General features: G+C 30.9%; 1 protein-coding gene across 1 annotated transcript in view; it reads left to right on the top strand.

Moving 5' to 3' along the window:
* The window catches only part of LOC118201211 (sugar phosphate exchanger 3-like), a 69,919-nt gene extending 47,206 nt beyond the window's left edge, over window positions 1–22,713 (top strand). The window contains exons 9-14 of the mRNA XM_035373270.2: window positions 5,312–5,453; window positions 11,630–11,655; window positions 11,734–11,809; window positions 15,287–15,486; window positions 19,450–19,515; window positions 21,390–22,713. Of these exons, the coding sequence (XP_035229161.1) occupies window positions 5,312–5,453; window positions 11,630–11,655; window positions 11,734–11,809; window positions 15,287–15,486; window positions 19,450–19,515; window positions 21,390–21,518 (639 nt within the window). The 3' untranslated portion in view covers window positions 21,519–22,713. The remainder of the gene's footprint in view (window positions 1–5,311; window positions 5,454–11,629; window positions 11,656–11,733; window positions 11,810–15,286; window positions 15,487–19,449; window positions 19,516–21,389) is intronic.
* Window positions 22,714–24,006: the final 1,293 nt, after the last annotated feature.

Raw genomic sequence — 24,006 nt, 5'->3', positions numbered from 1 at the left:
TTCTTCATTTGTTAAAATGGAACTTGGGACTTAGAACTAACCCTTTAACGAATCTTTAGTTGTGGTACCTTTTTGAAACATCCTAACTAAAAGTTTTTATTTAAGGGGAATATTCTTTTTGATACTTTTTTCACATTCAAAAACACATACTTTGTGTTTACATGGAACTATGCATGCATTTGTAGTTTGTTAGCTAGAAGTGTGCATGCAATGGTACTGCTTTTATAAAATAACTTGGAAAAATTATAAATATTAGGTTTACGTAATTATTTTATAAATAGTAGCAATTTAGAATATGTTGGATTTCTTTTTACTCTGAGCAATGCTGTCACCATAGATGTAGTTATGACTAGTTAGTTCATTATGAGGTATGTATTCATACATGTCTGTAATATCTGTGTGCATATTTATGTGTCCATGTACATATGAATATGTGTGCCCATGTGTGTGTATAATGTTGAAGGCTTTTAAAGTGCTTAGTGATTATATAAATATTTTGTGGTCAATCAAAATTTCATCACATCCCTATAGGCACGGGAGAGAGGGAAAATGGTATTCGCAAGATTTTCATGTAGTAGATGCATGATAATTAGATGCTTAGTGAAATTTTATCAAATAAAAGTTCAGTAATTATGTGTATTGTGTGAAACGAAATTTAATAATAGTGATTTAGAATGGTGGCAATGTAGACTACAATTGTATTCATATTATTGACTGATAATAATAGACTCCAAAATTGGTGGGAAACAGTGGCAATGTAGACTACAGTTTTATTCATGTAAGGTATTTCTCCCGCCTTCTTAGTGTGCCTTTGTGGTGTAGTGGTCTGCACGCTCGATGCGTATTTGAGAGATCCGTGGTTCGAGTCCTGGCGAGGGCATTGCTCATTTTTCATCGCTTGTGCTTCAAAATAACCTAATCTCTCTACAATATTATTCACTGATAATATAAGACAGACTCCAAAAACAGTGGAAATATGAATATAAATCCCTGAAGTACCTAAAATTATAGTGCAATTACAGTTTTGTAGATATTTGTTGATTTTTTGGAAAATTCGTACTTTAAAGTGTTTTTTGTAGTTTATTACCAAAAAAGTTATGTACCATATTGCATATTTGACTACTAAAAGCAAAATGTCTTTTGAGGAAAAACTGCAAAATAATAAAAGATTGTAAATTAAATTCATTCCTAAGAATCTAAAGCAGGCTTCAATGTGCCCATTAAGCAGTTTTAAAGTGCCTGTCATCCAGATATCTTAACTTTAAAAATTAGGTATTTCAACAGCAAACACTTGCAACTGTAAGAAAGAACAAAAATTTTAATTTTCTTCACTATTTTAACATTTTTGCAATATATTTCTCAACTGTTTTAAAACTGTACATTTAAGCTTTAGATAAAAACTGAATCTTAGTGGCATCTAGGTAGCACTGCATGACTAGATGAATCGATTTTGTACTGATAGAAATATCTGATTCTGCATAGTGTACTATTGCATACCCCCATTATCCTTGTGTACTCTATCCAAATATGGCATGCTTCGCTTTGCAGCCATAACTTCTGTTTGTACATAAAGTAGTCATTACATGGTTTTATTTTAAGTTATAAAGAGAGTAGAGCCTTGGGGAGGGAAAAAACAAATAAGGGGAAGATGCATCATTTTAAGTGGGCGAAAATTGTGTTTAATTTTTTATAAAAAGATGTATGCTTTTTATGCAATTCATCTGTAGCAGTTGCTAAAAATGCAATATGGAGAGATATTTATCACTACTACAGTGTGCACCAAACTCTGAATCATACCCTCTTGATGAAAGAGTTTGCTGACCTTTGGTCTAAATAAAGAAATAACTCACCAAAAGGAAGGAGCACCCAGACCTGGCTTATTTAAGCCTTACACAGTTAAACACAGTAAGGAAATAGAAGGAAAAAAAGGTGTTCTTACACATATGAGAAACTTGAATCTTGTTTTAAAACTTAAGCTAGTAATTTTACAATAGAAATATATCGTTCCACCCTTGGGAGTTTCTAAAATTTGTAAAAGTTCAATTTCAAGGAAAATAAGTTAGAATGTCTTCTAATGTAAAATGTTTGATATTACTGGGAAATATGCATATATACACTGAAGAGAAAAAACATTATGACCACCTACTCAATAACACACTGCAAGATTTTTGGCTTGCAAAACAGCTGCAATTCACTTTGGCATGTATGCCACAAATTCTTGGTAGATGACTAGAGACGGGTTGTGCCAAATGTCTAAGCAACATTCACACAAAATCAAACTATTCTGACATGGTGGTGTTTGAGCTCTGAACTGCTGCTTCATAACATCCCAAATGTGCTCTATCTACTACTTTATCTGTAGGCATGGTAGACAATGACACTTGGTCAACAGAAGCATACTAGTGGGATGTCTGCTGCGCAGTCCCATATCCAACAGTGTCCACCGAACTGTGTTCCAAAGCACTTGCACTTGAATCTGCATTGTATTGGGCTATCAGCTGAGCCACTGAGTGGTGCTGATTTTGCTGTCTCAAGCAGGACAGTCTCCAACATCCTTTTTCTTTGATACACATGGACGTCAAACACCTTGGTGTCTACTGCTGGTTTTACTGCCATTTATCCACTTTGCATAAACACTAACAGTGGCAGATCATGATCAGTCTACCAGTTGAGCTGTTTAGGAGATAACTAGTCTGAGCCTTTGGTCCATTATACTCTGCCGTATATCAAATTTGATCATCAGCATGTTCCATCACTTGCAAAAGTAAGTGCAAGAATGATAAGTACCTTCTGCAGCAGCAGTTAAATACCATTCCCTCTTAACCGCATGCCTGCACGTCATTCAGATGAGTTCATTGAAAAGTGGCGATGGTCATAATACGTAAGGCTCGTCAGTGTATACTTTTTCGTTTGCTTGTATATGCTTAAAGGATGTATTTACTAATGTTAGTATCCCTCGTCCAGAGTTGATTTATAAAGCACAGATATTAGAATAATGCATAAACATGCAAATAAAAAACAAAATACAAGACATGTTATAAGAAACTAGAAAATTGTAAAGATGTGGATATTGACATTAAAAATTAATATCACACAGCAATAAACCAAAAATACACACACATATATATATACATAATTTAGTTGCTCGTATTAATATTTCTCAGTACTACTTGTAGAATAAGCATAAGTTTTAGAACATGCAGTTCTGATATCATAAAAATGTACAGTTTTTTGTATAGTAAAATCCTGATCTGGCATTCAATTAATCAGAAAGTTAAAGTAACCGGAGAATTTTAGAAGATTTTTTCCCTGAAAAAATTTAGTAAATGAGCATTTTGTAATGCCATTGTATGACTCATAATGCTATTAACACATACACATGTTTCCAAACAGTGTCATTTAGCACTAGTAATGGATAAGTATGACATCACAACTCATTATCAAGAAGCTTTTGATTTAATGAAATTCAATTAATTCTAGATAAGCCAGTTTTATTTTTGTAAAGAAGGTATAAGTTCTATTTTCCCCTCACATTAAAAAAAATTATTAATATTTGAGGCTGCTTGAAGTGGAGTTTTATCAGCATCCAGGCATCAACAAAAGCACCCAGCCGTTAAAAAAATTAGAAACGATTATAAAGTTCTCAGCCATTAAAGAAAAAAATAGCCATGATATGCGACTTTGAAAACAGATAAATAATGGTAATGTGTCATGAAAAATTATTGGTGACATCTCCAGCAATTTTCATAATTGGATCAGACATTTTACTTTTGTGTTTAAGGCCTGCAAAATAACTCTGCTTTTATGTCTGAAGTGCATTTTCTGTATCTTTTGTAATTTTAAATGTAGGCTTTTGATAATCAAGTTGGTAGCAAATAAGGTGATTGATTGTAATAATTTTAGAATGGACATTTCCCCCATTGATTTGGCTTTTCTAACCTGAATTTCGTTTTTTATACATTCCACTATCCGAAATATTCATGCATCCGGAGTTCTGCATTTCCCAAATTTTCCAGCTAGTGGAGCTTTTACTGTACTATTAGGTACAATAGTAGTTAAAATTGTAGTACTTTTCTGATGAAACACCAGCAGTTGTCACTACATGTTAATATCAGTCCAAAATGTAACTTGAGGTAGTAATGACCATCCTAATAATGCATTCAGGATGTATTGTTGCTTGAAAATATAGTTGCAGTTATCTGAACAATCTTGCACTTTGGAGAACTCCTTTTCCTGAAGAAATTTCAGATCCTTCGTCATTTAAACCAATTGCCAAATCATTATATTCACCACATATCTTTTGTCAAAGCTTTGCATGGAATCATTGGATCAAAATGCATGAAGTCTCAATGTTTGACTATTTTGCATTATGAAGTTGCTATCTTTGGAACATTTGCAGACTTTTTCCTGCTGTTGCATTAATGGAATTTTACCAAAATTCTAGTTACTGCAGTTTTCTTTGCTTAAAACAGCATAGCAATCAACAGATTATGATAGTGATAATCAAAAGATTATGGTAGTTTGCTTGGACGCTGAATGAGGAAATTTTTTGCTAGTGATTTCCAGGTGTCACCAGAGATTGTCAAAGCCAGTGTTGCCATATAAGAGGCATGTAGGATTTGATTGATTTTGGTCCTCTATTTCATTTAGTGCTGTAGAAGTATTATATGTTTCTAGAGAAAGTACTGGTTATTTTAGTAAACAAAGAATGGGGAGGAATGATACACTTAAAAGCTTTTCTTTTTAAATGGCAGTGTTTATTTTGAAAGACAGACTTCCATTATAAGAGATAGAACAGGTGCAGGTAGAAGCTAGGACGGTATCTCTGTAGTACCACAGGTAACTGATATATTGCTGAACCTAGCTAACTGTTAATGTTCCATCTTAATTTTGAGGAAGAACACCACAGGGGGGTCTGAGGGTCTTCCACCCCTCTTCCTTTACCACCAACCTCTTGAGAGACTTCCGACACACCATGTATTTTGAGTGCCCCCATGCCAGACAGACACTGAACGTGTGCAAACATCTATGCCTTATTTGGGATTCAAACTCTGGCCTGTTGGTGTGGCAGTTAGTGTTACTAACTACTATACTGGCTAGGGCAACAAGAGATAAGAACTATGCGTTTAATTTTATGATGACCAATAGGAAACACTGGCACATGTATTTTTTCTGTAGAATGTTGTTTAGTTTCTTTTAATGAAAGTGATCCAAAACTTGCATAAAAATGTGAAAGATGTTATTTTTTAAAATATATTTTGGAACACTATGAAAGTAATAATGTACTTAGAAGCTGAATTTTTATTTTCAGTATTCCTTTGCATATGCTTGTTTAAAATTTGTGAACTATTCATTTTTCTTCTGGCTGCCATACTATTTACAAATGGCTTACGGGTGGAAAGAAGATAAAGCAGATCTTCTCTCTGTTTGGTATGATGTTGGTGGTATAATAGGTAAGTTTTTCTATGTTAAGATAACTTTTACCAGAATTAAAATCACAGCTGTTTTATTTTCATTGTGTAATCTGACTTTTAAATCAGGTAAACTTTAAAATTAATTAAGATAAAATTATTAATTAAAGGCCATTAAAAATGTAATAAGGTATAAAATAAGAATTTTTAAATTTTAATCATCAAAATATAGTCTGCTGCAACATGACCTTAAAGCAGGCAATACTGTAAAAATAAACAGCATACAATAATGTAAAAATAAATGGGGTAAAATAAGGGTAATCCAAATGAGAAACTAGGGAAAAAAATAAAAGCAATGGGCTAAATAAATATTGAAATAAATTTTGAGCCAAAGGAAATGCAAACTTGCTAATAAATGTTGTAAATCAATAGCAGCTAATTGCAAATCAAAAGTAAATATATTTTGATGTCAAACTTTTGAGGAAACAAATTTATTTTTGAAGGAAATTGACTGAGTAAAATAATTTATTTTACTTAAATATCCTTGGCACAATTTGACAATTCCTCCCCCCTTAAAGTACAAAATACTTTATTATGATTTCAAAAATTTATTACATATATGCATACTATTGCATGCATATTTTACATTTTAATTAGATATTTATTCTGAAAATCAATCAATAAACCTCCTTATATGGAAGTTTTTGTTTACTTTTATTTGGGTGAAATTTCATGACAATTTTTTTTTAAAGAATAGATCGAAAACAACTGTCATTTTTAGCATTTTATGGGAAAATACTTTAGTCTAAAATTTTATAGCAATTTTTCCATTATTTGTTACAACTAAAAAGCTTTTTTATTGTTTAAACAATGTTAGGAAAAATTTAATAATGTGTGATTTTATTATATGTGAAATGCTTTCTGCAATTCAAAACTGCATTGTCATTCAGTGTTTTCTTGATGTAACAAAAGAATTTTATTTTTAGTATGAATTTATAGCATTTTCATTCTATAATTAATATTGTTTGTTTTTACTGACTTGACTACTTTAAGGACCTCTTCATTTTCTGATTCAAGTCTGGGTCCTTACCAGCATAATTCTGTATTTTCTGTTTGGTCTACATGAACAAATCTTCTTCACATACCACATAACATCATCAACTGCTACATTTTTATGCATTTTGTGTAAAGACTTGAGTTTTCAATACTCCAAGTCAAACCTTGTGTTATTACTCATAGCTTTTTTTTTTTTTAACATTAGAAATAATAATTTAAGAAAACTGAATAATATTCAGCATTATATGGAAAAACAATACTTCTGTGATATTTGTCAGTATATTTTAAATTAAAATTAGCATGAAATGTAATACAACTGGACTAATTACAAAATAGTAGCTATCACTAAACCTTTCTAATATTGGAAGTACAAATTTAAAAATAAACTAAGTAAATTGTTCAATCTGTAATTTTTCCACTAAATAGTTATGTTTTTACCAAACTTAAGGTCAGATGCACAGAGAAGCGGAAATCATAGAATGATGTCACTTGAATTCATAATGTGTGTGAATTTTTGGTGATATGTAGGTTAATATATATACTGTGTCCACAAAAGTCCTTACTTGGCCTTTATTTGCAACTGTTGGTCATAGACATATACTTAGAATTATAAAAATGTGTTAAATGGTGCAAATATTTATTTTAGAGTTTTAAAGGATCAGTTTTATGTAAAATACAAAATCTTAACATTTTAGATATTCCCTAGTCCCTATACTCATATCCAGAAAAAATCTGTATGTTTCTGTATGAACTAGAAAATAATGGTAAAAAATATATATTGTGGCATATATGTATCTCTGGAAATCCTTACATGGTCTCTATTTTTTTCAACCAGTTGGTCATAGATGTACACTTCGAGTTACAGAAATGTTTTTAATGATGCGAATATTCATGTTTTGGTATTGTAAAGAAATTAATTTTACAAAAGTGCAGAATCTTTACCCTCTGCTCCTTATGTTTAGGAAAATTTTGTATGCATTGTAAAAAATTAGATGTATTTAAAAAATTGACCAAGATATTTGGCATTCAAAGATAAGTGAAAGATCATATTCAAGGCCATACACAAATTGAAAAATGAAATGTTTGCATTTGTATGCTATTAAAAGTGAAATATCAGCTATGAAAAATGTTTATGTTAAGCGATTTCTCTGCAGAGTATTGTAAAAGCTATTGATCAGCATTTTTTTTTTTTTTCAGAATGGAAATCTTATTCACAGCCATGTAGAATACGTGTACTTGAAAACTGTGGCATGCTTCATTATTGGCATATAGCCAACTCGTAATATTATCTGCATTAATTAAAAATGAAAAATATTTCTAGTTTAATGAATTTTTTGTGATTACAGATTATGATATTGAATTAATAAAGCTTCATGAGAATATTAATAGTACACTTTTAGACATCAGAAACTTATAAATTTGTGTGGAAATTCTTTAGGCACACGAAAGGTAACAAAATTATAAATTAAAGACATTAGTAAATAACAAAAGGATATTGTTGAATGCCGTTTAATACTTTAACTGTGGATCATCATTGGTCTGATTTTGGGGCTTTGTGGTCTACTGGTGGATCACAGCAATGTTCACATTAATGGCTGCATGTACCTCTGGTGAGTCACGTTTTCTGTTGTTTTATATGGGAATATAAATTTCTTCAACCTCCAAATCACTCTGCTCAAATTGGTCCTTATGCATGTCAGTAGTTAATATGCTAAGGGGGGAGCAAACCAGCCATGAACTATTCTATTTAATAACTAACCCCTCAATACAGATTGAAAATGGCAATAAAAATTTTAAATTTTGAAATTAAATAACTCAGTCAATTTTTGCTGTGTGGTATTGAAATTTTTTGTGTTTTATTTTATAGGGACTGGGGAACATATAAAAAGTTAAGATTTTGTAATTTTTGTGAAAGTGATTTTTTTAAATGCCAAAACGTTAATATTTGCATCATTTAAAACATTTTTGTAATTGGAAGTTATGTCTGTGCCCTACAGGGTTGAGCAAAGTCTGTGACCAGCAGCTGTGAAAGGACAGGTAAGGACTTTAGGGGTACAGTATATATATATATATATATATAATCGAAACAGAAATTGTAAAGCTAACAAGTAATGAGACGTAAGACCTATATGTGTGTGTGTAATATTTCAATATTTCATATGTACACTGATGTGCAAATTTAAGGACAAGATTATTTTTTTCGATATAACGTTGTGCAAAAGCTTTCCAAATTAACATAAATAATAACATAAGGTTTCCAAGATGTAAGAACATGGGGAATGTAAGCAAAACTTCCGGAAAAGAAATCAAAAGGATAAAAAGAAACTTTATAGAAAAAGTAGCATGGAGCATAATGCGATAGATGGTCGAAACATCCATGTGGCATGTGTCCAGCAAGGAACATCTATCCTTTAATAGGGTATATGATCTTTCCTAACTGCTGTGCAAGCTTCACATTGTCTGTCCATGCTGAGTATGAGGTTGTCAATGACTTGTTGAGGCATTGTTGCTCATTCCTCTTTGTAGTGCTAATTGCAGCTCCAGAATCATTACTGGTGTTAAGTTACATACTACCATGGATCCCATACATGCTTGATGGGATTTAGACCAGGAGACCTTGCCAGCCAATCCATGCGTTCAATATCCTCACTCTCCAACAGCTCTTCGATAGCAACTGTGTAATGAGGTAGGGTGTTGTCATCCGTGAAAAGGAACTGAGGACCCATAGCACCTCTGAAAAGATGCATGTAAGGAAGGAGAACCTTGTTACAATAGCGGGCCCTAGTTACTGAACCTCCTTTGGAAGATGTGAAGGTTGGTACAGCTACTAAGCATGATATCTATCCAAATGAGAAATGCGACCTCCAAGGTGGTCCTTTTCGATGATGTTGGAGAAGTTGTTGCATGTTACCCACTCTCTCCAGATGTGTATGTGTCTAGAATAGCTACTCAGACTAAATCTGCTTTTATTCATAAAAGAGTACTCGACTCCATTGATTGTCTGTGCAATTCTGCTATTTCCTGTACCACAGAAAATGCCTACTCTGATGAGAAGTCGTTAATGGTATAAATGTACAGGTAGTCGTTCAAACAGACCACCCTTGTGCAGCCTCCTGACCATGATAAAATGGAATATTAGTCATCCAGTTGCCTAGTCCATGTGTCTTGAGATTTCCCCTTCTGTCTGCCACCTGTTCCTTTCGTGTAGGGCAATATACTGGTTGTCCGCTGCTGTGATTGCTTGTGGATGACCACTGCTGAACCATTGGGCAGCTGTTCCTGTAGTTTGAAATGCTCTCCAAAGTCGTAAAACGATACTGTGAGCAATCTTGAACTCCGCAGCCACACTTGTCACATTTCGACCTCCCTCAGTCTTTCCAATGATTTGATTTTGATTAGTATAAAAAATGTTTTTGTGGAAAAATCTACTTTCTCTCAATTTATAATTACAGAAAGCAAGTGCTAAATCTTTCACAATCTGGTATCCAGTGTAATTTTCCTTAACAAAGCTGAGAATTTTCCATAATGTATTGTTTTCGAAGGTGTGCAGCAAATTTATCATATTTTTGGTGAAGGATGTTTCTGGAAAGAATAAGGTAAACTTTTGAACTATATTGCCTACTTCATTAGCAGAAAAATATCTCCTATTTCCTGAATTTCCTTCTTTATTTCCTCTTATAGTTCTACTCAAAAATCTAAAATGTTCATAAACAGTCCTTTTAATGGCTGTTAGCAGTTTTGTTAAGATGGGTGTTGAATCTGAACAGTGCTCTTTTTTGTAGAATGTAAATCAGTTCTGTAAAGAGTCTCAACTTTGCATTAGGAATAATATCCAAAATAGCTATTTCAATATTTTCAAAATTGTGTTATTGAAAATGTTCTAGAATAGCGGTGTTGTTTTGTTCTTTGATATTTTCAGTACTTAAATTTTTAAATCTTTTTATATGCAACCTATGATTATTAATTCTCAGATTGAGGGAGTTTTTTGTCTGTCTAAAGTAGATTACATTCTTTTTGTGTAATCTGGTAAATACAGTTAAAGGTTTTTCATAGTGTCTGTTGATGTTCATTAGTAGGTGAAAGTGTGGAATTTAATCTGCAACATTTTCAAAGCACAATGCTTCATTGTATAATTTTTATTCTTTTTAACTGAACTTGTTATAAAAGCAGAGGGAGCTAGCTTACTTTGCAGTATGTTTTTTGGAAAGAAAACTAACCTTTTGTGGAAAAAATTGATAAGAAGTACCTCCAAATATATATTATTGTATTGTTGAAGCAATGTGCTTTGAAAATGTTGCAGATTCAATGCCACATTTTTACCTACTAATGAACAACATCAACAGACACCGGAAAACCTTTTAACTGTATTTACCAGACCGCATGAAAAGAGTGTAATCTTATTTATATAGGACCGACAAAAAACTCCCTCAATTTGAGAATTATATTGTGTATACATGTGTGTGTACGTTATATATATTGTATTGTAATTGTACAAAATTGTATTGTAATTATATATATATATAATAACAGTACAATTTTTTAAAATCTATTATAATCATTAAGCTGCTATATATATATATGAAATTTTGTGAACACTGCAAGTTTTTGATGTACTTAAGCTGTATTTGAGCAAATTTAAAGTAATTCATTTTCCTTTTAGAGTAAACTTTGTGAGTGTTGTTATAAATTGTTAGTGGCATTGTGTAGAATTATTAATCGCAGTGAAGTGTTATTCATTCAAATGAAGCAACTTATCCTACTTTTAGTTCCCAATAACTGAACTGGCTGGCTGCATGGGATTTTTATAATTTTTATCATTTAAAATGCAAATACAAGCATATTTTTTTTATCTTATTTTTTAGAATATCTTTGGCGAAGATAGCCTTCACCTATGGCAGATAGCTATTGCAAGATCTGTTATAGTCATAAGGAGTCAGTCTAATCAGAGAACATCTTAAAGCATTGAAATATGTTTCAAATCCATTGCATTCTTTTTTATAGAACTGATAATGCATGTAACAACTTGAGTAGTTTGTTTTTTTTAATATATAAGAACATATCTGAATATTGATACATAAGACTAGTTTTCATTTAAATATAAATGTTTTTAAATAAGTTTCTAAACAGTGTGAAATTTATTGCTTTGATATTCTTTTTTCTAGGTGGTATTCTTATAGGATATTTATCAGTAAGTTCCGTATTTTTACTGTCTTAAGCTTACTTTTCTAAACATAGCAGTTAATAAATGGATTGCATTTTTTTCTAGGATCGTTTAGAAACTCGATCTCCAGTGGTTGGAATCATGCTCTTGTTATCTCCAGTAGTTTTATTTGTTTATAGTGGCAAGTATATGAACTTTTAATACTGCACACTAGTTTATAACAAAAGGTTATTCATTGGTTATAATTTATTAAACTATAAATATTATTGCAAACTTTGATGGTAAGTACGTTATGTATTTTGCACTTCTTGCTAACAATTGTCAAAGTACTTTAAAAGCTGTGTATGCGTACTTTAAAAGATGTAGTATGTGTGTATGGATATTCATTGCATCACATGTTTGAAAAGAAAAATAAATATGGAGAAATAATCAACAGATTTGGGTTGCACAAGTAAAATTGAAAGAGTACATTTAGTAAATTTGCTGGTGCTTTTTATTTTGTGAAATGTTTTAAATTATGTAGATATTTCTAGTTTTATGCATTCTTTAAGTATGCACAAGTGTCTGTGAAGTACTGTTATTTACTTAGCCATCACATTTAAAAAATGACCCTCCCCCCAAAAAATCAGTAAAATATTTTTTTTTTATGAAAAGTGTATTGATGTCTCCAAAATCATATTTTTCACATCTAAGCTATTGAATGCAAAAGTAACATAGTGGAAGAATGCAGTTTAACTCATTTTTTACAGGCACGCCATTTATTAGTTAACTTTAATGGTTTAAGTAATGGCTTTATTTGTACTCATCCTAAGCATGTGAATGTTGTTATAGAGTTTCTGTAAATACAGTAGTGAATTTTAGAAGAACATTTTCTGCACTATGAATAGAATGGTTTTGAAAAAACAAAATTTTAAGTTCATACATTACTCATTAAAGCAGTGATATTCAAACTTAATGACAGTGCAACCCCATAAAAATTCAAACGATCCCAGAAAACAATTTTGGGACTCCAATCAGAATGTCGAGTCTTAGTTATATACCATCAATTCAGATTTTTTTAGAGTTTTTATCCACCTTCCTTTACCAAACGGAGTTGAAGCCCATAGTTTGAATATCATTACGCTAGAGCAAAAGTATTAGAGAATTTTTTATTATGTTTCAATAAACTAAATGCAGAAAATTTCATTCCACTGCATTTAAAATTCATAAAGAATATAAACTTGTTGACTTAGACTTGCATCTTTTCGGTGATTTAAGTAGTTTACCAAGTTTTCCTTAAAAATCAAGGAACAGCTATTGAACAGAATGGTGATTAATAAAACTAGTGAATAAAATAGCATTAGTTATTGACTTTGCAGATAGCCAAGAGAAATTATTAATTGTATTTGTATTACTGAACTTTGCTCATAAAGGTATGCGGTGTTCTTTATTTAATTCATTAAAGTATAATGAATATTTTACTATGCTTCTTACTTTACAGGTGTCATATAAAATTTTAGACTTTATATTATGGAAACTGTTCTAATGCTGTTGCAAAATTCTTTTCATAAATTTTACTACTTAAAAACTTTTTTATTGGAAGTCCATACATAGAATTAATAGTTTTGGAAATATAACCTGTTACATGTTTCGTGAAAACTCAGTACAAAGTCCAAAATCCGGACTCGTCAGGACTTCGGCGATTCCGTATTTGGGATTTTTCTGGATATTAGATCATCAATTCAAATCTGTTAAGATGGCATGCAGAAATTATACAATTAAAAATATGAAATGTAATTTATGAAATAGAGAACAATTATGATCTAAAGGGTATCAAAATTTCCAAAAAAAAGGCTTAATATTTTACTTTATTAAACATTTCTTTGTGTAAGTTGCTTCCACAAAAAATTCAAAAAGTTCCTTTTTCTTTTTTCTTATGTCATATACAGTTGACTTTCCAATGCCATACTTTTCACATAATTTTGAGACTGATATGCCTTTATCCATTTTTTGCAGCAATTCCACTTTTTGTTGAATGGACATCAAAACATGGTTTCGCTTTGTAGATCCTTTGGCAGCTCCAGAATTGGAAACTCTTTTCGACATAATCAAAAGTTCAAGCTTAGTTTTTATAAAATTGCCGTAATAATAAGTCTGCAAAAAATAATAAGCTGGATTAAACTAGATTAGGGAGCAGCGCAGTCCTCTACATTAACTGAAATGCCTTAGAATCAGTAAAGATAATTTTAGTCTAGCTTAATAGCGCATCTGTTATACATTATTGGGCATGTATCACAAGATTGGCGACGAAAGCCAAGATGTTTTGCTAAATTTTGTCTTGCTCCTATTGCGTACTGAATTAAGCCTGAATTGTATTAGTTTAGTTATTTGCCTACATTTATTTCTTCTATATGCTTAAAACTAATCTAAGTCCTGAATAAATAAATTCTCACATATACTTAATGCTTTATCTAGGGCTGGCGGTAAATACCTCCTGGTGCAGTCGCTACGGGTCCTAAATTCTGCTACAAAGCACCTTCCTAAGTTCTAAATTTTCACCGCAATTAAACTTTGTATCCCAGTGCTTTCCCTAAATCATAAAAAACTTCTCATCCCTTAATTTTGCCGCTCGGGGCTTCCCCAAATTCCAAAAATTTTGTCTTCCCTAAATTCTGCCGTCCTGTGCAGTCATATTCTGTCGCCGCTTCTGGGTTTATGGTGAATAACATATCTTATTCTTAATGAAAATAGCACTTAATGTAATCTTTTGGCCTATAAGTGTCATTAACAAAATCTATTTTTAGCATATGAAAAGAAATTTTTGTTGAATTTTTCTTTGTCAACATTTCTTGGAGCATTTAAAAATCTATAATCATCACCAAGCATAATGTTAGCATAAAAGGTTGCCATACTCTTGTTATTCAATTACTAATATAAAAGAAAAGTTTAGACATCACTGCATGAGTTATTACTGAAGCTATCATGTATTGATAAACATGCAGTGATGAAAGCAAAATATAATAAATAATGACTCGCCAGGTCGGCGTCAGGGATATAAAATATGTGAATGTTTCGATTTGGAGATGTATGCCAAGCAGATACTCAGCTACGGAGCAAGATTATTAATCTCTCAAATTTATGCTTACATGATTGTTTTTCCATAATGAGGTATTTTATTTATTGCCTAAGGGAAATTAAGAATCGGAATTTTTAAGTGAAAATCTCCACATGTTTTACTATGGAAGGAAAAATCAAATGTGCATGCATAAAAGCAAATAAATTAAAAGTTTGTGGCTTTGAGGTCCAGATTTTAGATCATTCCAGATAATGGACACCCGGATTTCGGACTTTGTACTATAGTTGCTAAATGCAAACAAGTTTTTTTTTTTTTTTGTGAAATGTTGTCTGATATAAATTAATCTTATTGTGCGAATGAAAGTTTTTTAGTTGCAAAATATTATTATAATGTATTTCTTTATGTCTTAAAATATTTTAATTTAAAGTTCTCTGTGGCTACTCGATTATGCCCAATGTTTTTCATGTTGCCCAAATTTGTTTTATTTTTGACAGAATCTGTATGTTTTTGCATAATTATATTTAAAAAATATTGGGTACTATGTCTTCCTGTATTGCTATGATCCATCATATTTGTACTCACATTTTGCATTTTAATTATTAGGGGCTTCTTCAAATCTGGTAGAAAATGCTGCCCTAATGACTCTTACTGGCACAGTGATAGGAGGTGTGTCAAGCCTTATTAGTACAGCTGTTTCTGCCGATTTAGGAAGGCATACCGAGCTTGCTAACAGTAAAGAAGCTCTTTCTACTGTAACTGGCATCATTGATGGCACTGGCAGTGTTGGAGCTGCTATCGGACAAGTAATAATTCTAAACAAACTGTCTTTTCTGTTTAAATACAGCAGTGATTTTGTATATACATGTGATAAGTTACAAGATCTGCAATATATAAACAAGAAAGCTGTATAAAACAAATATTTCTTTACAAACATAAAAAGTAAAGGTTAAGTTTAATTGGTAGATTATGCTGTCTAAGAGACTGAGAAATGAAGATCTAGTGACTCTAGAGTGCAGAATGCAGTGGTTAAAGGGACTGTAGAAAAACCATTTCATTGTTTTCTTCTGGGGAATGAAAAATAAGATGTACACAGTATTAATAAAAATTAAGAAGAATCCTGAGATTGAGAAGGGACAAATTTAATGGGAAAATGTGGATATGGAAACAAAGAAGAACAAATCAAATAATCTTGGACCATTCATAGCTACAGCCTTCTGCTAGTATATGTAAAAGTTTCATGGTGAAACACACATTGGTTTCACAGAAACCAATGTACGAGATTATTTAAACAAATGTACGAGATAATTAGTTCTTTAGAGCTTATTCTCGCCATTTATATATAGTTACATCATTCCAAAGTAAACATGCAATTGTGATTCCGTGGAAAGATAATAGGGATAAGTAACTATATTTAAGCTATTATGTTTCAGTTATGTTAAAGTCATTCAGTTATGTAAATGTGCATCCCAAAACTTAAATTTATTTTAGTCCTCCGTAAACTGCAGGTAAGTGAAATGATGGATACAAAATTAACAGATATGGGGGGGGCACAATAAATGAATATCAGGGTTGTGGTGCTTCTTGTGTCTGTAGGTAATATGTTCCAACATCTGGCATTGTTGCATCAATAGTAAAATATCACCATTCATAATTTAGCAATTCATGTTATATATATATAATGTGTTATTCATGTAATTTATATAAATAAGATGAAATTTAACTGAGTGAAATGAAATATTACGATTAGATAAGGAGAGAATAAAATATGCTGTATGCTGCTTTGTACATTTGCAGTGTACTTTCTCTCATGCATATGAAGGTGAGGGATCCTTGCATTTTAATCTAATCCTGTACTAAGGATAGTATGGTATTCCTTTAACAGGTGACAACAATGAAAATCATGTTTTCATTCAAAACATTTCCTAAGTACTTAACAGATCTGAATCATGCATGCAGATTTCCTTTGATGATTGGAATATCCTTGGGAAGATAGTAATAGGCATGTTTAGTCTGCTTTATTTCATCATGTTACAGTCTGTTTTTAGTTCATGCATATTTTGTTACCTGTAAATTATTTATTTTTTAAAAATTATTTTTTTGTCTCTTTTCTCTGTCGATAAGATATAGGGGCATGGCAATGCATGCAGATTTCCTTTGATGATTGGAATTTCCTTGTGAAGACAGTAATAGGCATGTTTAGTCTGCTTTATTTCATCATGTTACTGTCTGTTTTTAGTTCATGCATATTTTGTTACCTGTAAATTATTTATTTTTTAAAAATTAATTTTTTGTCTCTTTTCTCTATCGATAAGATATAGAGGCATGGCAATGTACTTTTATCATGAAAATTGAGAGGAATGAATTCAAATCTTTTTGTATATGCTTTTCTGCATGTAAGATGTTCTCCAACAATCCCATTTTATTTTATTCACCAATCTGAGTTTTGTGGTATCAGCTCTTTGTCAGTGTGATATTTTATGATGTAAGCTGTTATTTTCGTAGCAACTAAATCTGTAAAGTACACCTAATCCTATCTTACTGGAGTCAAATGTTAGCAAAACCCTGGGTAAAGCTGTAAATATCTAGCTGACCCCTGTTTATAGACAAATATCTGCATAATTTGTGTGTTCCATATATGAAAAAATAAGATGTAAAATTCTTAGATATCCTCCAATTTATTAATCATTAATTTTTGCAAAATTACATAACACAAGGTATTAAATGATGTACAACACAAAGCTATTTCTAATTTTTTTATATGTAAGTGGTACAAAGAAAGCAGTTATTATAAGTAGACACAAAAAATTTTTATATAAATAGAAAATCATAATCATAAAGACTAGTAGAATAGTGTGTAATCTTTAACCCTACTTTAAAAATTCAGTTATTTGTGCAATTGGGCACTCAAATTATCTTCGATAACTGTGAAGAAATTTTTTTAATATTTTGTTCCAGCATAATCATACTTGAATGGCACTATAGAGAAATTTGAGCAAAATTCCATCCGCATTTGAACTTGTATGTGATTTTGTAATTTGTCCTCTGACCACTTATACTGATACTCTTGTTGAATTTAAAATTTGTCAGGACTTGTGTTTCTCTTGATTTGCTTTGGAAACAAATGATCCTGAATAGGAACAGGGAGCTTACTCAAGCTATGTTCAAGAAGGTGTGAAAGTAGACAACACAAGCAGGAAGGGTATACGAAACCCCTTATTTTCAATACTTTACAGGTATTTCCGAACTTCGGAATACAGAGACCAACCACTTGTGATATGAAAGTAAGAATATAAAAACTACTAACTAAAACTCTAACTAAAAGCTAACTTTAAATTAGTATACAAATGCCTAGCACTAAGACTGGCCTTTATTTAAAAAAGGTATGTATGTAATACGCCAAGCTGCTAAAACTACGATACGTCTGCAAATATCAAGAGGGCTAAACCTCTGGCCTTAAAGGCAACCAGCAACTGAGTGAAAACTTTAAAAATACAGTGGCCAGCGGCTTGCTTCCTAAAACTCCTTCTCTCTGTTTCTTGGCAAAAAGCCACAGCTTAAGTACTTGGCATTAGCAAGACAATTTGCATAAACAAGTTAAAGCATTTAATTCTGTCCGGAAGTAGAAAATAAGAAGTGATAGTACAGTTTTAAAATAAAATAAACGTTAGTAAAACTTAGGATCCTTACAAATTCACTTTAGAAGATTCCACTCTGTGGCATAAGAGTAAACGGTAGAGCAAAAAATAAAAAGTTTGTTACACAAAACTTTTATATCAAATTCCTTTTTTACATCAGTCCCTTAAAAATATTTTTCATATATAGATTTTTATTTAATATGAAATAGTGTTAAAAATACTAAAAATATCAGTAAAATAGTGCTGGCAGTTCAGATCAATCCTGATTTGATGCTAGATGTTGTAAAATTGGGATTTGATTTGAGGACAATAACATAAGCAGATCTTTGCAATAACAATAGAGCTAATAGCATTCAGTACTGAGCAAAAGTTCAAGCAAAACTGAAAAACATCTGTGTGCAAAATGTAAAATCACCTTATAAATCCAAGTTTTCTGATTAAGCCTGAGCATCTGATTTTGCTAAAGGACCTGAGAGTAAGTACCTATTCAGCTGCAGCTTTCATTTAAAAAATAGTGGTGAGAGCACTGTAGAAAGAACAGCATTTTTAGTGCCATTTATTTCTTTGTAAATTATCTCAGCTTTTGGGCAGGCACAGCATTTGATGTTTTGGTGAAAGTATGACAGATTTTACTTTAGTTTTTAGCTATAGTAACCATTTGAAGCAGTCACAAATTTTTTCATGCTCAGCTACCCCTTTGCTGTTATAAGTAAAGTACTGCACTTTGTTTTTTTTCTTTATAGTAACAGATGTCTGGATAAAAAAGAGCTGTGTATTTTGCTAATTTTAAAATGGAAGTTATAGCTTTTGTTGAATATGGGTGAAATTGAAGATATTGTCTACAAGGTGGATGACAATGTTGTTTATTGGTGAAATAGGGAATGCCTATCTGATTCAGATACTGATATTAAAAAATTTGACTAATGTATATTTATAAAAATAAAAATAATATTTTTATCTTTTTCATTGTTTAGTTTTTGTAACATTTTGTATGTTAGAGCATACATTATTATACTAGTTATTTTTAAATGCATGTACTAGTACTAAAAAGCACAGTCTATAGTTTATCTAATATATTAATGATAATGTTGAAGACCCCTTTTTTACATTTTTCAAAATATTGTTTTCCAGATATTAGTGCCAGTAGTAATGAAACGCTTTGGATGGAAATCAGTATTTTATCTGTTCATTATTATGGTAAGTATAATATTAACAGATAATTTAAATATATAAGCTGTATTTTCTATCTTAAAATCATTTTACAATGTTTTCTTATTAATTTTTTATTCGGATTTGCAACAGTACACATAAATGTCTTACATTGTTGGTAGAATTCATTTCATCGTATTAAACATTAAATTTTATTTGTGTTTTATGCTTCTTCAAATTGAATATGTAGAAAGAAGATAAAGCTATCTAAAATCTAGGTAGTCATTTTTATAACATGCTGAATTAGATACCTGAGAATTTTTTGAATGTAGAATAGCAATAAACATAAGCTTTCCTGTATCATATCTGCACAAAACTTTTGTAAACTCTTCAGCTCCTGAAGCATCATAATTCTGCTGGTCACAACTTGTAGCACCAGACTGTCTGTTTCGTAGAGCATGTTCCTAGATAAATTTGAATTGGCAGACTCATGTACATCGTTTTGTACATAGTAGAAATATAAGGATTATTTGAATTTGTTCTTATCAACATAGCTAGGTTCCCAAGCTATTTAGGATTTACTGCATCACTGAAAATTTTTATTTCTCCCTAACTTCAGGTAAAGTGCAGCAAGTTTCATTTCTGCATTAACACTCTTTAGAGGGGAAAAAATGGAATGTTAAAATCCTAGAAGCTGTGCATAATATGAAGTATGGTCAGATCGCAAGTTGATGAAGTACAGGAGGAGAAATTGCTGTACTTTTTGTACCTTTCAGCAGTAATGAAAATGATTGTTTTTTGCCACATCATATCTTTGGATAAGATTGTTATTGGCAATACCATAATTTTTATGAGTTGGGTTCACATACTCTTCCTGTTTATTTGAAGAGAGAAATTTCTCAACCCAAATACATTCTAATAACAGAGACGTGTTATTCTGTTATGGTTTGCAGAACTTTATCAATGCTAAATTGGGGCGAAAGGACCTATAACTACTTGTTAGCAACAAGGAAAATATAAATTTATTATGATGCATGTGTAATAATATAGTATCAGTGAGATACAAGTTTTAAGTATTTCAGTATGGTTGAGTTCTCAGTCATATATAAACATGGAAATTTGATAAAAAATTGACATAAAATTTTAATGAAATTCTATGTTTCTATCCTTAGAAAGGAAATACTTTTGTCACTGTTAGCGAAAATGAAATTGCTGTATGAAAATCATGCACAATAAATGAAGTATACTCCTTCCCTAAATAACAGATTAAAAATAGTAACATAAATTAGTTGCCCGCCATTGTACAAGTTGGCATTTCAAATATACAGACATCGCTTATAAATGAAGACTACAACCTTTTGTGTAATATTCATTATCCCAAAGTTTAAGAAAAATTTAGCTGTTCATCAAGTTTTTGGCAGAATTTTCAAAAAAAATTTCAGAAGTTTTTTTTAATCTGAAGAGAACTTGCATTTTATTAATCTCTGATAGTTTTGTTCAAAATCCATGCCAATCTAAAATTAAAATTTGTGTAATTTTAAATATATGCAGTGTATATATGTGTTGCCTTTCCTGATCCCCTTCCGTAAATTATTCATGTGAGATGAAAATATTTTTACTTCCATTTTCAGAAATGTGGCATGTCATGGCATTTATTGCCTCAAGCAGTTTTACAGTAATTAATGAAAATTTAAACTAAAATTTCCCATCTGCCCAGAAGGGAAAATAATTATTTCTCCATGCAATTCATTTTTATACAAATAGTATTTAGTTATACATATGTTTGCAGGTTGATATGTTATTTATTTCACCTTTAAAATAAACTCATATTATGTGATTTATTTCATGAGTGTTAATTACTTGTAAATCTGATAATATATACTGCATATTTTTTAAAACTTTTTTCGAATTTATCATTTCAGACTATTTTAACTCTTTTATGTGTCATCAAGATTGTAATTCGTGATACTATTGACTTGGTAAGAAGAGTTTTGAGATGGAGAAATTCTACATTGGTTAATGATAAACTTATCAATGCAGAGAGAGAATGAATTTTTTGAGTGCTTTTCTGTTGTTTAATATAATAATCCAGTTTACGTCATACTGCCAGAGAAATAAGCACTTATAAGGATTCACACTAGTCACATTATTTCTGTTAAATGTATTTGTCTTGTGTTATTTAAGTGTAGTTTAGTTTATTATCACCTTTCATTGTTATTTTTGATGTCTTGTGCAAATGTGTTTCATAATATATTTTTATTGTTCTTATGTTTTCATATACTTTTATGTAGTACATGAAATGTTATGTAATGCATTTCACGTAACTTTATGAAGAAAATTCATAATCATATGTAAAACGATTTTGCAGCTTGTTCTGGAGCTTTAATTTATGTATTAACATGCATTGTGAAGAGCTAAATTCATAAGTAAACAACTGTATAAAGTTTTTTGAAAAAATGTTAATTGCAGGCTATTACAAACAGGTACACACAAGCCTTTCATATAAATATGTGTGCTATAAGCTCTTTCTAATTAAAATTAATTATTGCTCTTTTTTTAAGATAAAATTGTTAGTGTTTATTCAGTGTACATTTTATGGTGTCCTAAAACAAAAGAAAGTGTATAAAATAGCCTTTAGTAGAAATGAAAATTTTTATAGTATTTATTTATGAAATTCATTAACCTGAATTTTTATCAGTTATATGGTGGGAACTTTCCCAAAAAGCATTTTGTTAAACCTGGTTTCTGAAGAAAAACTGAATCTGAGTATTTCACTCAGTAATAAAATAAGTAGGTGTACTGTCACTTGGATATTAAAATTTAAAATATATTTTAATGAAATTAGTATTGTGGGATATTTATTCTGTATGCAAATTAACATTTTTCTGTTCATGTTAAATGTGAAATCTGCTTCAGTTACATTTTTCTTATCTGAATTTAAATGGTACTGAAATTCTAAGTTATTTTATGTCTGATATTATATGATATCATAGAAATTACCTTAGACACTGTTAAGACTGGTTTGTTCATGTTATTTTATTGTACACTGTTTGACGGGATTTCATTTGAAAATTTAGCATGTGGTTAAAGTGTATATACATATTTCTTATACAAGGTTTTAAATTTGTTTTATAAAATCATTTTAATAATATTAGATGTTATTTTTGTACCATTTTATACCTTGTTAGATAAATTTCTTTTCCTGGTGTAATAAAAAAACCATATAAAATCTTATTTTATTCTCTGCACTGTAGTTATTCATGGCTGCTTTTAATTACATGCACATTAAACAAGTCTTTAAAATATACTGTTATAAAAACCTCTAAAGTAGGTTAGATACTAAAATTAAACTGTTTACTAATTTTTATATTCTTTGTAAAATTTTTTATAAATATTTTTGATAAAATTTTCTCTCTTACAAACAACTACAGTACAAAGTCTGTAATCCGGACTCGTCGGGACTTCGGCGATTCCGGATTAGGGATCATCAATTTAAATGTGGTAAGATGATATGCAAAAATTATACAATTAAAAATATGACACCATAATTTATAAAATAAAGAGCAATTTTGATCTAAAGGGTATCAAAATTTACAAAAAAAAAAAAAAAAAAGCTTAATATTTATTTGTTTACTTTAGTAAACATTTCTTTCGATGTAAGTTGTTTAAGTTGCTCTGTGTTTGTGCTAATACTTTCTCTTTAATTCTATAAACAGGCATAATTTCTTGTTCAGTTACAAAGTTCCACTGTTCAAGTCCTGTAATTGCTGTGTCGAGAATACCGACTAACTTGTCAATCGAAATTTTTTCATTTTCAATTATGTTCTCTGTTACTTTCTTCACTATCAGAAGCACACATGGGGAAATGCATTACACGCATGCGTAGTGGACGTGCGCATGAAACGCGCATGCGTAAGTTTGTGGCCTTGAGGTCCTGTTTATAGATCATTCCAGATGATGGACGTCCGGATTACGGACTTGTACTGTATTTTATCTGTGTTTGCTTCTGTTGTTCAGCAACTGTTTTATCAATTTCATTAAACTGCTGATAGCTTTTTTGATCAGCAACTTTCAGTTCAAGAATTTTTCTTAAAATCTGCGGGGCTTTTCTAGACTTAATTGATGACAGCATGTCATCACTTTTGCTGTCAGTTTCTGCAGTTCTTTTAACTTTCTCATAGTCAGTTTTTATATATATGTTGTCTCAATATTATCGTGAATTGATGCAGAATCTAAAATCAAATCTTCATAACTTGCCTCACTGATGTCTGAAATATTAGCTATAATTTGCCATTTGTACCAGGCTTCTTCTACATAAAAGCCACACTTTTTAAAACAGCTTTTCACTAATTTTAAGAGATTAGCCCCTACATTGACTATAAAATGCATGGCTTCTAGCAGAGATATCGACTTACTTCTTCAAAGTGCTTGCATTTTCACAAAATTCAATTTTATCCTTCATTTACTGAATGTATTTTCTGCAATGACATTTGAAAGCCTTTATAATACTCTAAAATTAAAGCTGAATGTTAGAATTTG

Source organism: Stegodyphus dumicola, chromosome X1 (assembly GCF_044657685.1).
Source record: "Stegodyphus dumicola isolate Sdum_Otavi_A_Nest chromosome X1, ASM4465768v1".
Taxonomy (NCBI): domain Eukaryota; kingdom Metazoa; phylum Arthropoda; class Arachnida; order Araneae; family Eresidae; genus Stegodyphus; species Stegodyphus dumicola.
This window is presented reverse-complemented; position numbering and strand designations above follow the sequence as displayed.